At 45.5% G+C, this 13,243-nt stretch overlaps 1 protein-coding gene across 1 annotated transcript in view; it reads right to left on the bottom strand.

Annotated features, from left to right (window-relative positions):
- gfap (glial fibrillary acidic protein) overlaps positions 1–13,243 on the bottom strand; it is an 86,604-nt gene that overhangs the window by 10,361 nt on the left and 63,000 nt on the right. Inside the window, exons 6-8 of the mRNA XM_072561923.1 lie at positions 13,090–13,215; positions 8,493–8,713; positions 6,138–6,181 (exon numbers count right to left, since the gene is read on the bottom strand). Of these exons, the coding sequence (XP_072418024.1) occupies positions 6,138–6,181; positions 8,493–8,713; positions 13,090–13,215 (391 nt within the window). The remainder of the gene's footprint in view (positions 1–6,137; positions 6,182–8,492; positions 8,714–13,089; positions 13,216–13,243) is intronic.

The raw sequence follows: 13,243 nt of genomic DNA, 5'->3' as shown, positions 1-13,243 counted from the left end.
GTCCTCTGGACCCAACACCCCCTGGGCTGATCCCCTAGGCACCTCCACATCTCCTTGTCCCATCTGCCCCTGATGCCTCTGGGTTATTTCCGCACCTCCCTCCTAATGGCCTGACAATCCCCAAAACTCATGCCCCCACTCTTCCAACTCACCCTTTGGAATGAACCTTGGGGGAGTAGTTGGGGAAGGGCTAAAGAACACTGTTGAGGGGCAATCATTGCTGAGATGAGGTGTTGGATGCTGTCAGGGTGAGGGTGTATGGGCAGAATGCGGGATGGGCAGGACAGATGATGACTTCCCTGTGGGAAATGTGAAGCTCTGTCCTGGCGGGAAATGGTAGAGAACAGAGCAGCAGTCACTGCGCACCCTATCGAACGCCCGGACCCTGAACAAACCTCAGGATGACCCATTTTCTGATGAATCTGAAATTTTACCTTCGCAGTAATGACAAGCCACTGAAACTTCTTGGCACTTTTTAAGCACAGGTTCCATTCAAAGACACTTGAACAAATGTCACATTCAGGGATCGTAACTGGAGAGTGTGCCGCATAGCAACAGACCTGTTCAGGATTGTAGTCACGTAACACAAACAGACAAACAAATCCTTACAAATTGGACACTGATCGCTTCGTTAATATTAGCATAGTGAGAAATGTTACATGCAAATCCCAGGTGCTTTATTCATTCACTTGAGGGATGTGGGTATCGCTGGCTGGGACAGCATTTATTACCCATCCCTAGTTGCCCAGCAGAAGCTAGTGCTGAGCTGCCTTCCAGAACTGCTGTAGATAAACCCGCTATGCTCTTGGGAAGGGAATTCCAAGATTTAGACCCAACAGCCTCTGATCGTTGAGACTTTCAATGATCCCAGTCATGCACCGACCACAATGAAGACATTCCCAAATCAGGAACTTGACAGAGAAGAGTCTTTAGTGTTTACTTGGTCTGGACTCTTTTGAGAAAGTTGGGCAGATCCCCACCCCTTGGAGTTCACCCATGCAGGTCATCAAGAAACTGAGGAGCGTGATTGGAATCCAGAAACACCAACAGTTCAGAGATATTCACAAACAGAGTGACTGACATTGAACACGGACATCTGGAGGAGAGGTTATCTTGCAGAGGAATCGAGACATGTTACAGCTTTCTCCACTCACACTTAACTCCCCTGTACAAAAGACTCAACTTTGGGACCAGTTCAGCATCTGAGCTACTTCAGTTCATGACTCAGTCTGCACTTCAAGGACTAATGGCAGGCTGGACACCACTCTCATCTGTGGTCACCCTGCAAGTTAACTCAAGGCACATCTACACACGTGCCGACCCTGGCTTAGAGAATATAATCACACTTGGACACAGACAGTTCCTTGTTCAATTAAAATAGAATTTAATTCTTTGACTATGTGTTCAGTGATGAAGGCTTGATCTGTGGATAATTAAGGATATTTCAAACTCTGCAGATCTTCAGCATTCAGGACGTCGGAATCACATCGTGTATTTACACCAATCCTGACGTTGCTAAACTATTTACAACAAGAAGCTGCTGCCAAGTGGGAGTTGACTGTATTAAATGAACAGGCTGTAAAATAGCATTCGCTCTGTAGGAGTACGGAATGTACACAAGGAGCTTAAAAGGAAGATCAGGAGGCCTAAAAGGGGATATGAAAGGATACTGGCATGTAAAAGAAAAGGAAAATCCCGAGTTGTTTTATAGTTACATTAAGGGCAAAAGGATAACAAGGGAAAGAGTAGGGCCCTTTAAGGAGCTCAGTGGTAATTTGTGCTTGGAGCAAAGGATGTGGATGGTTTCTAAAGGAATAATTTGTGTTGGTGTTCACTCGTGAGAGGGATAATATTGGTATAGACATCAGGGAGAAGGTCTGTGATTTAATTAAGAAAGTTAGCATAGACAGTGAGGACGATCTGAGTGGCCTGACAGACTTAAAATTAGGTAAGAGCTGGATGATATGTATCCCAGTTAGGGTATCCCAGGTTAGGGTATCCCAGGTTAGAATATCCCAGGTTAGGGTATCCCAGGTTAGGGTATCCCAGGTTAGGGTATCTCAGGTTAGAATATCCCAGGTTAGAATATCCCAGGTTAGAATATCCCAGGTTAGAGTATTCCAGGATAGAGTATCCCAGGTTAGGGTATCCCAGTTAGGGTATCCCAGTTAGGGTATCCCAGTTAGAGTATCCCAGGTTAGGGTATCCCAGGTTAGGGTATCCCAGGTTAGGGTATCCCAGGTTTGGGTATCCCAGGTTAGAATATCCCAGGTTTGGGTATCCCAGGTTAGAATATCCCAGTTAGAGTATCCCAGGTTAGGGTATCCCAGGTTAGGGTATCCCAGTTAGAGTATCCCAGGTTAGGGTATCCCAGGTTAGGGTATCCCAGGTTTGGGTATCCCAGGTTAGAATATCCCAGGTTAGGGTATCCCAGTTAGAATATCCCAGGTTAGGGTATCCCAGGTTAGGGTATCCCAGTTAGAGTATTCCAGTTAGAGTATTCCAGTTAGAGTATCCCAGTTAGAATATCCCAGGTTAGGGTATCCCAGTTAGAGTATCCCAGGTTAGGGTATCCCAGGTTAGGGTATCCCAGGTTAGGGTATCCCAGTTAGAGTATCCCAGGTTAGGGTATCCCAGGTTTGGGTATCCCAGTTAGAGTATTCCAGTTAGAGTATCCCAGTTAGAGTATCCCAGGTTAGGGTATCCCAGGTTAGGGTATCCCAGGTTAGAATATCCCAGGTTAGGGTATCCCAGGTTAGGGTATCCCAGGTTAGAATATCCCAGGTTAGGGTATCCCAGGTTAGGGTATCCCAGGTTAGAATATCCCAGGTTAGGGTATCCCAGGTTAGGGTATCCCAGGTTAGAATATCCCAGGTTAGGGTATCCCAGGTTAGGGTATCCCAGGTTAGGGTATCCCAGGTTTGGGTATCCCAGGTTAGAATATCCCAGGTTTGGGTATCCCAGGTTAGAATATCCCAGGTTAGGGTATCCCAGGTTAGGGTATCCCAGGTCAGGGCATCCCAGAGAGAGGCAGAGGAAGAAGATAGAAGGGGCACCCGCAAAAATGTCCCATTCTTCCCCCGACACAGGAGAAGTGTTGGAGGACTGAAGGACAGACAATGTGGAACCGTTATTCAAAAAAGGAGCATGAGATAAACAAAAACTACAGGCCGGTCAGTCTAACGTCGGTGGTGGGGTAACTATTGGAGGCAATTCCAAGGGACAGAATTAATCTGCATTTGGAGAGGCAGGGATTAAGCAAGAAGAGTCAGCCTGGTTTGGTTAAGGCGAGGTTATATCTGACCCATTCACTGGAATCTTTCAGAGCGGTGACCAGGTGTATAGATGAAGATGATCCCTTTGATACAATATACTTGGACTTCAACAAGACTTTTCAAGAGGTCTCATGTGGGAGGTTGACAGCGAAGGTAAGAGTCCATGGGATCCCAGGAAATTTGGCAAATTGGATCCACAATTGGCTGCGTGGCAGGAAGTGGAGGGTGATGGTTGAGTGGTGTTTTTCCAACTGGAAGCCTATGTCAAGGGGGGTCCCACAGGAGTCCGAGTCAGGGACCTTTGGGGTTTGTATCAATGGTTCAGACTTGATCATAGGAGGGTTGATCAGTAAGTTCAGAGACGATACAAAAGTGGTTGGGGTGATATAAAGCTGTCCTTCTCACTAGAGGACAGACAAGGCAAGGAAGTACATGATGAGCAGTAGACCCTGGGAAGGATCAAGGATCAGAAGGTCCTTGGTCTGTATGTACAGCAGTTCCTTAAGTCATCAGGATAGATGGGTGAAGTGATTAAGAAGGTACGTGGTATATATGCCTTTTTTAGTTGACAATTGGAGTTGAAGAGCAGGAAGCTGATGTTGGAATTGTATAAAATATTAGTTAGGCCGCACTGTTTACAGTTCTGGAATTCACATTATGGGAAGGATGTGATCGCACTGGAGGGGGGGATTTACCAGGATGTTGCCCGGGCTGGAAGTTATGAAGAGAGTTTGGACAGACTGGGACTGTTTACCTTGAACAGAGGAGATTGAGGGGAATGGATAAAGTAATGAGGGGCAGACACAGAGTAAACAGGAGAAAACCTGTCCTCTTGATGGAGGGATCAATGATGTGGGGTATAGGTTTAAGGTCAGGGGCAGGACATTTAGAAGGGATGTGATAGGAATCTGGAACTCACTGTCTGTAAGGATGGAACAGGCAGAAACCCTCGCAACACTTAACAAGTATTTAGATGTTAGGTTAACAAAAGCAGCCATCTCAAAACCTGAACAGATGTTCACTTGTATCACAAATAGTGATAAGTGACAATACTTCCCATTGACCACCTCAGAATTCAATAGATTTATGAACAGCCTGAGTTTTACTCATTGACAAATCAAATTGGGGTGGCACAGTGGTTAGCACTGCTACCTCACAGCGCTAGAGACCTGGGTTCAATTCCCGCCTCAGGCGACTGACTGTGTGGAGTTTGCACATTCTCCCCGTGTCTGCGTGGGTTTCCTCCAGGTGCTCCGGTTTCCTCCCACAGTCCAAAGATGTGCAGGTTAGGTGAATTGGCCATGCTAAATTGCCTGTAGTGTTAGGGGAATGGGTAAATGTAGGGGAATGGGTCTGGGTGGTTGCTCTTGGGAGGGTCGGTGTGGACTTGTTGGGCCGAAGGGCCTGTTTCCACACTGTAAGTAATCTAATCTTAATCTTATATAAGAAAATTCTGGAGCAAAAAGGCAAATTGAGAGATTGGAGGGTACCATGATAACAGTGATATGACCAGAAAGAACTGACAAAGGGACCTTGGAAGAAGGAGCTCTACCACAGTTCGACTGATTCCTCACTCTGTCACTGGCAAGTTTCCAGCTACATTCATCTCCACACTTTCCAGATGGACACATTTCCCTGAGCTCCTCGTGTGTGGAACTGAAGGATCAAATGAGAGTGAAGGCAAGAGTTAAACATGAAGTTCAGGTCTATAGTGCTCAAGCCAAAAGATAAAATATTTCTGAAAAGTGAGGATCATGTTGGAAAGGTGCCAGCCCCTTTATAAGACCCAGAGTTTTGTTGTGACCAACACAGAAAGGATCAACGATTACTGCAACTCACGGTTTACAAATTATCTCAGGAATGTAAAAGCACAGTCCTGCTCCTCGGATGCTGCCTGACCTGCTGTGCACTCTATCTACTCTGACTCTCCAGTATCTGCAGTCCTCACTATCTCCAAATTCCCACAGGAACCATGCCGGCTGGGAACACTGAAGCAGATTCCAACATCGATAGCTCAGGTGAAGGTCATGTAAATAAGAGGTTTTCCCTGATCTAGGATGACAGCCTACACAATGAAGAAACCAGCCACCAGACTGAAAGACCTACCTCAGTGAACAAGCATTTCCAGTAGAGGTCCTTGCTAACTTTATACAGAAGTTTGCATATGTAATGGAGTTACTGCTGAAGTTAAACGTTTATGGTTTATGCTTTTGGAGAGAAACCATTGAACCAGCTGTGCCTCTCACTCACTCAACAGGGAAGGAACATAATGCACTAAAAATGACATTCTGCTTTTTATCCACTTAAGCCGAACACACAGACACATACAGAAGGATTCAAACAGGGACGTGTGCACGTGCGCATTTCTGTTTTGCACGAAATCTTGCTGAACTTTACACATCCTTCTAAATACCAACACATAAAATTCTGATATTTGTCATAATTTCCATCAAGTTCTGCTCCCCCACTTCCCATGGTGCTCACTGGTTTACGTCCATTCCTGATTCAGCAAGGCCTTTTAGTTGTAATATTCTTCTGGAATTTCAAATCGGTCTGGCACTCCTCTCTCTCTAACCTTCTCTAACACCCCAATTCTTGCAGATTGTTGCACTCCTCCAATTCAAATCTCTTCAGGATCGATGATCGTAAGGATTCCACCATCGGTGACCAGGGAGCAAGTGTGGAACTTCCCTCCATACCCTTGCCTCTCCTCACCCTCCAGCCACCAGTGTAGACTACTCCTTATGTGGCTGGGTGCCAGATTTTCCTTTGATATAATGCCCCTGTCAAACCTGTTGAGAAAGTCTTACTCTGTGGAAGGTGCTATAAAAATGAAAGTATTATTGTGGTGTTCACACTTACCTCTGATTTGCAGAGATGAGAAGCTCTGAACAGGCATTGAAATCCTGTAAACAAACAGACAGCTATTATCAGACCCAAGGAGAATCTCTGTCATTGCTCTCAGAGCTCATTCTACACAGACAACCATCTTGTAAGGCTTTCCTGTGGTTACTGACAGCATGGGATTGAGTTGGAGCACAGCAATGAGGCTCATGATTAAGGGTCAGGGATGCAGGAGCTTTTATCACATACAGCAAAGGGTAGATACAGAGTAAAGCTCCCTCTACACTGTCTCCATCAAACACTCCCAGGACAGTTACAGCAAAGGGTAGATACAGAGTAAAGCTCCCTCTACACTGTCTCCATCAAACACTCCCAGGACAGTTACAGCAAAGGGTAGATACAGAGTAAAGCTCTCTCTACACCATCTCCATCAAACACTCCCAGGACAGTTACAGCACTGGGTTACATACAGAGTAAAGCTCCCTCTACACTGTCCCCATCAAACACTCCCAAGACAGTTACAGCACCGGGTTACATACAGAGTAAAGCTCCCTCTACACTGTCCCCATCAAACACTCCCAGGACAGTTACAGCACAAGGTTAGATACAGAGTAAAGCTCCCTTTACGCTGTCTCCATCAAACACTCCCAGGACAGTTACAGCACCGGGTTACATACAGAGTAAAGCTCCCTCTACACTGTCCCCATCAAACACTTATAGGACAGTTACAGCACAGGGTTAGATACAGAGTAAAGCTCTCTCTACACTGTCCCCATCAAACACTCCCAGGACAGTTACAGCATGGGGTTACATACAGAGTAAAGCTCCCTCTACACTGTCCCCATCAAACACTCCCAGGACAGTTACAGCACCGGGTTACATACAGAGTAAAGCTCTCTCTACACTGTCCCCATCAAACACTTATAGGACAGTTACAGCACAGGGTTAGATACAGAGTAAAGCTCTCTCTACACTGTCCCCATCAAACACTCCCAGGACAGTTACAGCATGGGGTTACATACAGAGTAAAGCTCCCTCTACACTGTCCCCATCAAACCCTCTCAGGACAGTTACAGCACAGAGTTACATACAGAGTAAAGCTCCCTCTACACTGTCTCCATCAAACACTTATAGGACAGTTACAGCACCGGGTTACATACAGAGTAAAGCTCTCTCTACACTGTCCCCATCAAACACTCCCAGGACAGTTACAGCACGAGGTTAGATACAGAGTAAAGCTCCCTCTACACTGTCCCCATCAAACACTCCCAGGACAGGGACAGCACGAGGTTAGATACAGAGTAAAGCTCCTTCTACACTGTCCCCATCAAACACTCCCAGGACAGGGACAGCACGAGGTTAGATTCAGAGTAAAGCTCCCTCTACACTGTCTCCATCAAACTCTCCCAGGACAGGGACAGCACGAGGTTAGATACAGAGTAAAGCTCCCTCTACACTTTTAAGCTGAGAGTAAAGTTCCCTTTACTCTTTTAAACTGAAAGTGATACTTTCTCTAGTCTTTAAACCAGAGCTTAAAATTCTCTTCACCTTGTCCCCATTAATACTGCCAGGGTAGTGACAGCATGGGATTAGATATAGAAGAGTGCTCCCTGTAACTGTTTAAACTCACTACAGCGCCAGGGACCCAGGTTCGATTCCAGCCTCGGGCGACTGTCTGTGTGGAGTTTGCACATTCTCTGGGTACTCTGGATTCCTCTCACACGAGGAGAAAGTGAGCACTGCAGATGGCAGAGATCAGAGCTGAAAAATGTGTTGCTGGAAAAGCACAGCAGGTCAGGCAGCATCCAAGGAGCAGGAGAGTCGACGTTTCGGGCATCAGCCCTTCTTCAGGATTTCCCTTTCCTCCCACAGTCCAAAAATGTGCAGGTCAGGTGAATCGGCCAAGCTAAATTGTCCATAGTGATAGGCGCATTAGTAGGGAGTACAGGAATGGGTCTGGGTGGGTTACTCTTCGGAGGATTGGTGTGGGCCAAAGGGCCTGTTTCTGTACTGAAGGGAATTTACTCTAATCTAGTCACTGTCCCCTAACTCTCTCAAGATTGATATAGCAAGATATATATAGACTAAATGTCCCTCTGCACTCTCCGATCGAAACAAACACTCCTAGGACAAATACAGAGTGAGATGGCTGTGGTTGAGGCATGTGAAGGATTAATGAGTTCCCATAATGATGTCACGTTCATGGATCAGCGTGGTTATGACCCTGATACCGAGGGGTTGGGGAGAGTAAGGTTAGCACCAGCACTAACTAGTTGAGAGAGGGTGAGGCAGGGATGTAGAGTCTGATTTTGGCTCAGTTGGCCATTGATGAGGTCTGTGGTTTGGTAAAGCCTGGTGCCAGGCAGCTCTTACCTGTTCTCCTCTCCTTCCAGCAGCTTCCTGTAGGTGGCAATCTCAATATCCAGAGCCAGCTTGACGTTGAGCAAGTCTTGGTAAGCCTGTAGGTGCCGGGCCATCTCCTCCTTCAGATTCTGGATGTCGCTCTCCAACTGGCTAACTGTGTCCTGGTAATTACTTGTTTCAAAGTTGAAACGCTCCTCCATCTCGCGCAATTGGCGTTCCAGAGACTCATTCTGTCAGAGAACAGAGATAGGAACTTCACCAGGGTCAGGTATCATGCCTGGGGCTGTGTCAACAAACTCAGCAAATCCTAATGTTAATGTCTGCTCAATCTCATTCTGAAGATTTCTCAATGTCTATACTAAGAAGAGGTGAGACAGGGCTTGGCTATTTTATGAGCACATATTAATAAGCAGCAGCTTTGACATTGGGACTGGAATGAGAGGGGTATGACTGAGGATGTCAATAAACTCTCACAATAAATAAAAGACTTATGTTGATTTCTATCTCACCAAATGGAATCAATTAACACTCAGGTCCCAACTTTTGAGCTGATGGTTTGACAATATTTTAATGAATTAACTCCCACCACCCTCCCACTCTTTTCAGAAGGTCACAGTTCCTCAGAAACCTAAGCAGACGACACTGAATTGACACACGTGAGAGCTGATGAGATATTTAACTGAGAATATGGGATCCCATGCGAATTTAACTGAACTCCCTGCTGTGCCCAAGGATGTGTTTTTTGCCATGAATGGGAACCCTGGTAACCCTCCATCCCTAATCTAGAAGTTCAAATGCTGTTTATGCTGCTGGTTGAGAACAATATGGACTGGTGAGCAAACACTGGGCTTTGTGATCTGCACAGTGCTGTCAGCTACATTCCAAGGGGCAAGCCTGGAACCGTCAATTCTGAGATTGACAATACCAGCTGCGCAGATACTGTGGTTTTTAGAGTGCTGTTTTGTCCTTTTTTTTAAAAGAGAGATTTTATGACAGAGATACTGAGCTGTTTATTTAAAATCCAATAAAGCAAGCAATTTGTGAGGCCTGGGGCCTTTCTAAATTAAAGTTGGAACAATAGAAGCAGCCTGACTGGTCGGTGTCAGGAATTTTAGTTTCTCAGCTGCAGTTCTTGCTTGGGTCTGTAAGCTGGGTTTGGAAGCTGCAGTACATCTCTCCCTGCTACTGTCTCGCTCTCACTCTCTCTCTCTCTCTCACACACAGAGATTTATCTTGATGGTCTTCCTCCTGGTCTGAAGAATTGCCTGTGAGACAAACTAGTTTACTGAATTGGCTTTTTGCCAAGGATGTGAGCCTGGATATTACTATGTTGGAACAGTTACTGTTCAGTAGTTAAATAATTTGTTAAGCTTTCCAGAGGGTGGTACATGTATGGAATGAGCTGCGAAGGAAGTGGATGGGTAAACGAATAGGAAGGGTTTGGAGGGATATGGGCCGGGTGCTGGCAGGTGGGACTAGGTTTGGTTGGGATATCTGGTTGGCATGGACGGGTTGGACCGAAGGGTCTGTTCCCGTGCTGTACATCTTTATGCCTCTATGATTCTATAATAGAGGTAAGTTAATCCAATTTCTTTTTTTCTTCTGTTGTATTTAAACTATAGAGTATGAATAAAGTCTGTTTTGCTTTAAGACTGATTGTTTGACCAATCGAATTGTATCCAGAATGCAACACCTGACACTTGCCTTTAAATTACGAAAAAGTTAGGGTCGAGGCTATCTTCTTATTGTATTTTAGCGGAATGTGGTTTGGTCCATAACGCAGCCTATGAACCACTAGATTAGATTAGATTACTTACAGTGTGGAAGCAGGCCCTTCGGCCCAACAAGTCCACACCGCCCCGCCGAAGCGCAACCTACCCATACCCCTATACCTAACACTACGGGCAATTTAGCATGGCCAATTCACCTGACCTGCACATCTTTGGACTGTGGGAGGAAACTGGAGCACCCGGAGGAAACCCACGCAGACACGGGGAGAACGTGCAAACTCCACACAGAGAGTCGCCTGAGGCGGGAATTGAACCCGGGTCTCTGGTGCTGTGAGGCAGCAGTGTTAACCATTGTGCCACCGTGCCGCCCACTACAGTGACAGGAATAGGATGTCCTTCTGTCATAGGTTCTATATAATCTCAGTATATAGGTTTAGGGTACTTGACTTGGAAATGATGTGGGCCACAGATAAACCTATGCAGTGACACCCAAGCAGGTGCCTCCATAGGTTTATCTGTGGCCCACATCATTTCCAAGTCAAGTACCCTAAACCTATATACTGAGATTATATAGAACCTACGACAGAAGGACATCCTATTCCATGATCCTTAGATTGAAAGATTTCCGATACCTAACAAACTGAGCTGTGTGGATGTTTCAGAATAATTGTATGGTAATTACATTGAAACTTTAAATTAAATGAAACCATGTTCAATGTCATGATTGGAGGTACAACACGTGGTTTGGTGCACTGTAAAGCTCCCTCTATAATATTCCCATCAAACCAGCCCAGTTTGTCCAACATCTCCTCATAAATCAACCCACCCAGTCGAGGTATCAATCTCGTGACCCACCTATGAATTGCCTCCAATACATTTACATCCACCATAATATAAGGAGACTATAATTGTCCACAGTATCGAGATGTTGACTCACCAATGGCCTGTGCAACTGAAGAATAACATCCTTGCTTTATGTTTAATCCTCTTGTATGAATGGACAGCACCCTATTAGCTCCCCGGGTTACTTGCTGTACCTGCACACCAATGTTTTCTAAGTAATTCACTAGGACACCAAACCCGACTGCATCGGAGAATTCTGCAGTCCTTTCGTTTCACTAATACTCTGCTTTATCATTCTTCCTGTCAAAGTAAACAACTTTACAAATTTCTGTGGCGTGTTCCATCTGCAAGATTTTTGCTGACTCATATAATGTATATATATCCATCAACAAGGTCCTCAAGTCTTTCTCACATCATATTTCCCCTTTCTATCTTTGTAACGCCTGTGAATTTAGCTACCGTGCCTCATTCTGCATTCTCCAAGCCTTTGAAGGATAAGAGGGGATCTGATTGAAACGTGTAATGTTTCAACATGGCTGGATGTGCTGAGGATGTTTTCCCTCACTGGGGGGCAGAGTCTAAGGATGTGGGGTTGGGGGTTTAGGGTCTATATGAAGCAAACATTCATCATGCTGCAGAGATCGAACCTATGGAACACCATGTTGTGGAGACCAAGTCACTAATGCAAGAGAGTGATGAGCTTTTAGATTTCAAAGGCATCAGACAGTACGAGGAGAAAGCAGAAATATGATATTGAGATCGAGGATCAGCCATTAGCCACTGAATGGTGGTGCAGGCTTGAATAGCCAAACGGCTAATGTCTGCTCCTGGTTTATATCTTTCTATCTGAGACATTGGGGTATGATTATAAAATGTTGATGCTGCAGCACAGATTTAGATTAGATTACTTACAGTGTGGAAACAGGCCCTTCGGCCCAACAAGTCCACACCGCCCCGCCGAAGCGTAACACACCCATACCCCTACATCTACATCTATATCTACCCCTTACCTAACACTACAGGCAATTTAGCATGGCCAATTCACCTGACCCTGCACATCTTTGTGACTGTGGGAGGAAACCGGAGCACCCGGAGGAAACCCACGCAGACACGGGGAGAACGTGCAAACTCCACACAGTCAGTCGCCTAAGGCGGGAATTGAACCCGGGTCTCCAGCACTGTGAGGCAGCAGTGCTAACCACTGTGCCACCGTGCCATCCCATTTCTGTGGGATTTTACACATTACCTCCTGTCAATCAAAGAAAGTCTTTTATACTCGGTTTTCTGATTCCAGCCAAACTTTGCTCATGATAATACTTTATCCTTTACATCACAAATTTTTTATTTTCCCAATAGCCTTCGCAGCAGCTCCTTACCTAATGCCTTCTTGAGATCCAAGTCTAGTATATCAACGGGTTTCCCTTTATCCACAGCACATTTTACTCCTTCAAAAAAGCCTAATAACTTGGTTGAACTTGATTTCTCTTAACAAAACCATGTTGAATCTACCCATTAATTTAAATGTCTCTAAATGTCCAGCTGTTACTTATTTAAATGGTCAAATTGAAGACCTTCCCCATGCCCAACACTGAACTAAGTGGCCTGTAGTTTTCTGGTTTTCTGCCTTGAATAGAGGGGTTATATTTACTACTTTCCAGTCTGCTTTCCTGAATTGAGGGATCTTTGGAAAATTAACCCCAATGCATCTAGTATCGCATTACCAACCTCTCTCAAGTCTCAAGAATAAAGTTAACCTGGACCCAGAATCGAATCAGCTCACTGCTCCATTAGTTTGTTCAGGTTCATCTCCCTAGTGATTGTAATATCATAAAATTCTTCTCTCCTTTCCCACTAGCCGAAGTTTCTCTAAAATGCACCTCCTTAAATGGCCAAAAGGTACAAGGCTCTCCAACAAAGACAAATAATCCACTCAGCTAAAAGAGCGCTGCGCCTATTTTGTTTTGACTTCCTCTGCCTTCTCCCGTTTACCCTGGAGAGATGTTCCTGCTCGAGGGGTGGTAGTGAGAACTCACCGTTCCTTTCAGGCCCTCCAGGTCACATGTGAGGGATTGGATCTGCCTTCGGTAATCGTTCATCTCCTGCTTGGCCTGGCGCAGGGTTTCTGCCTGCCGAGATGCTGCATCGGTCAGATCTGAGAACTAAACACAGTCGGGCAGTGTTAGGGGC

Source organism: Chiloscyllium punctatum, chromosome 42 (genome assembly GCF_047496795.1).
Source record: "Chiloscyllium punctatum isolate Juve2018m chromosome 42, sChiPun1.3, whole genome shotgun sequence".
Taxonomy (NCBI): Eukaryota; Metazoa; Chordata; class Chondrichthyes; order Orectolobiformes; family Hemiscylliidae; genus Chiloscyllium; species Chiloscyllium punctatum.
The sequence above is the reverse complement of the archived record's forward strand: the minus strand, read 5'-3'. Positions and strand labels throughout refer to the sequence as shown.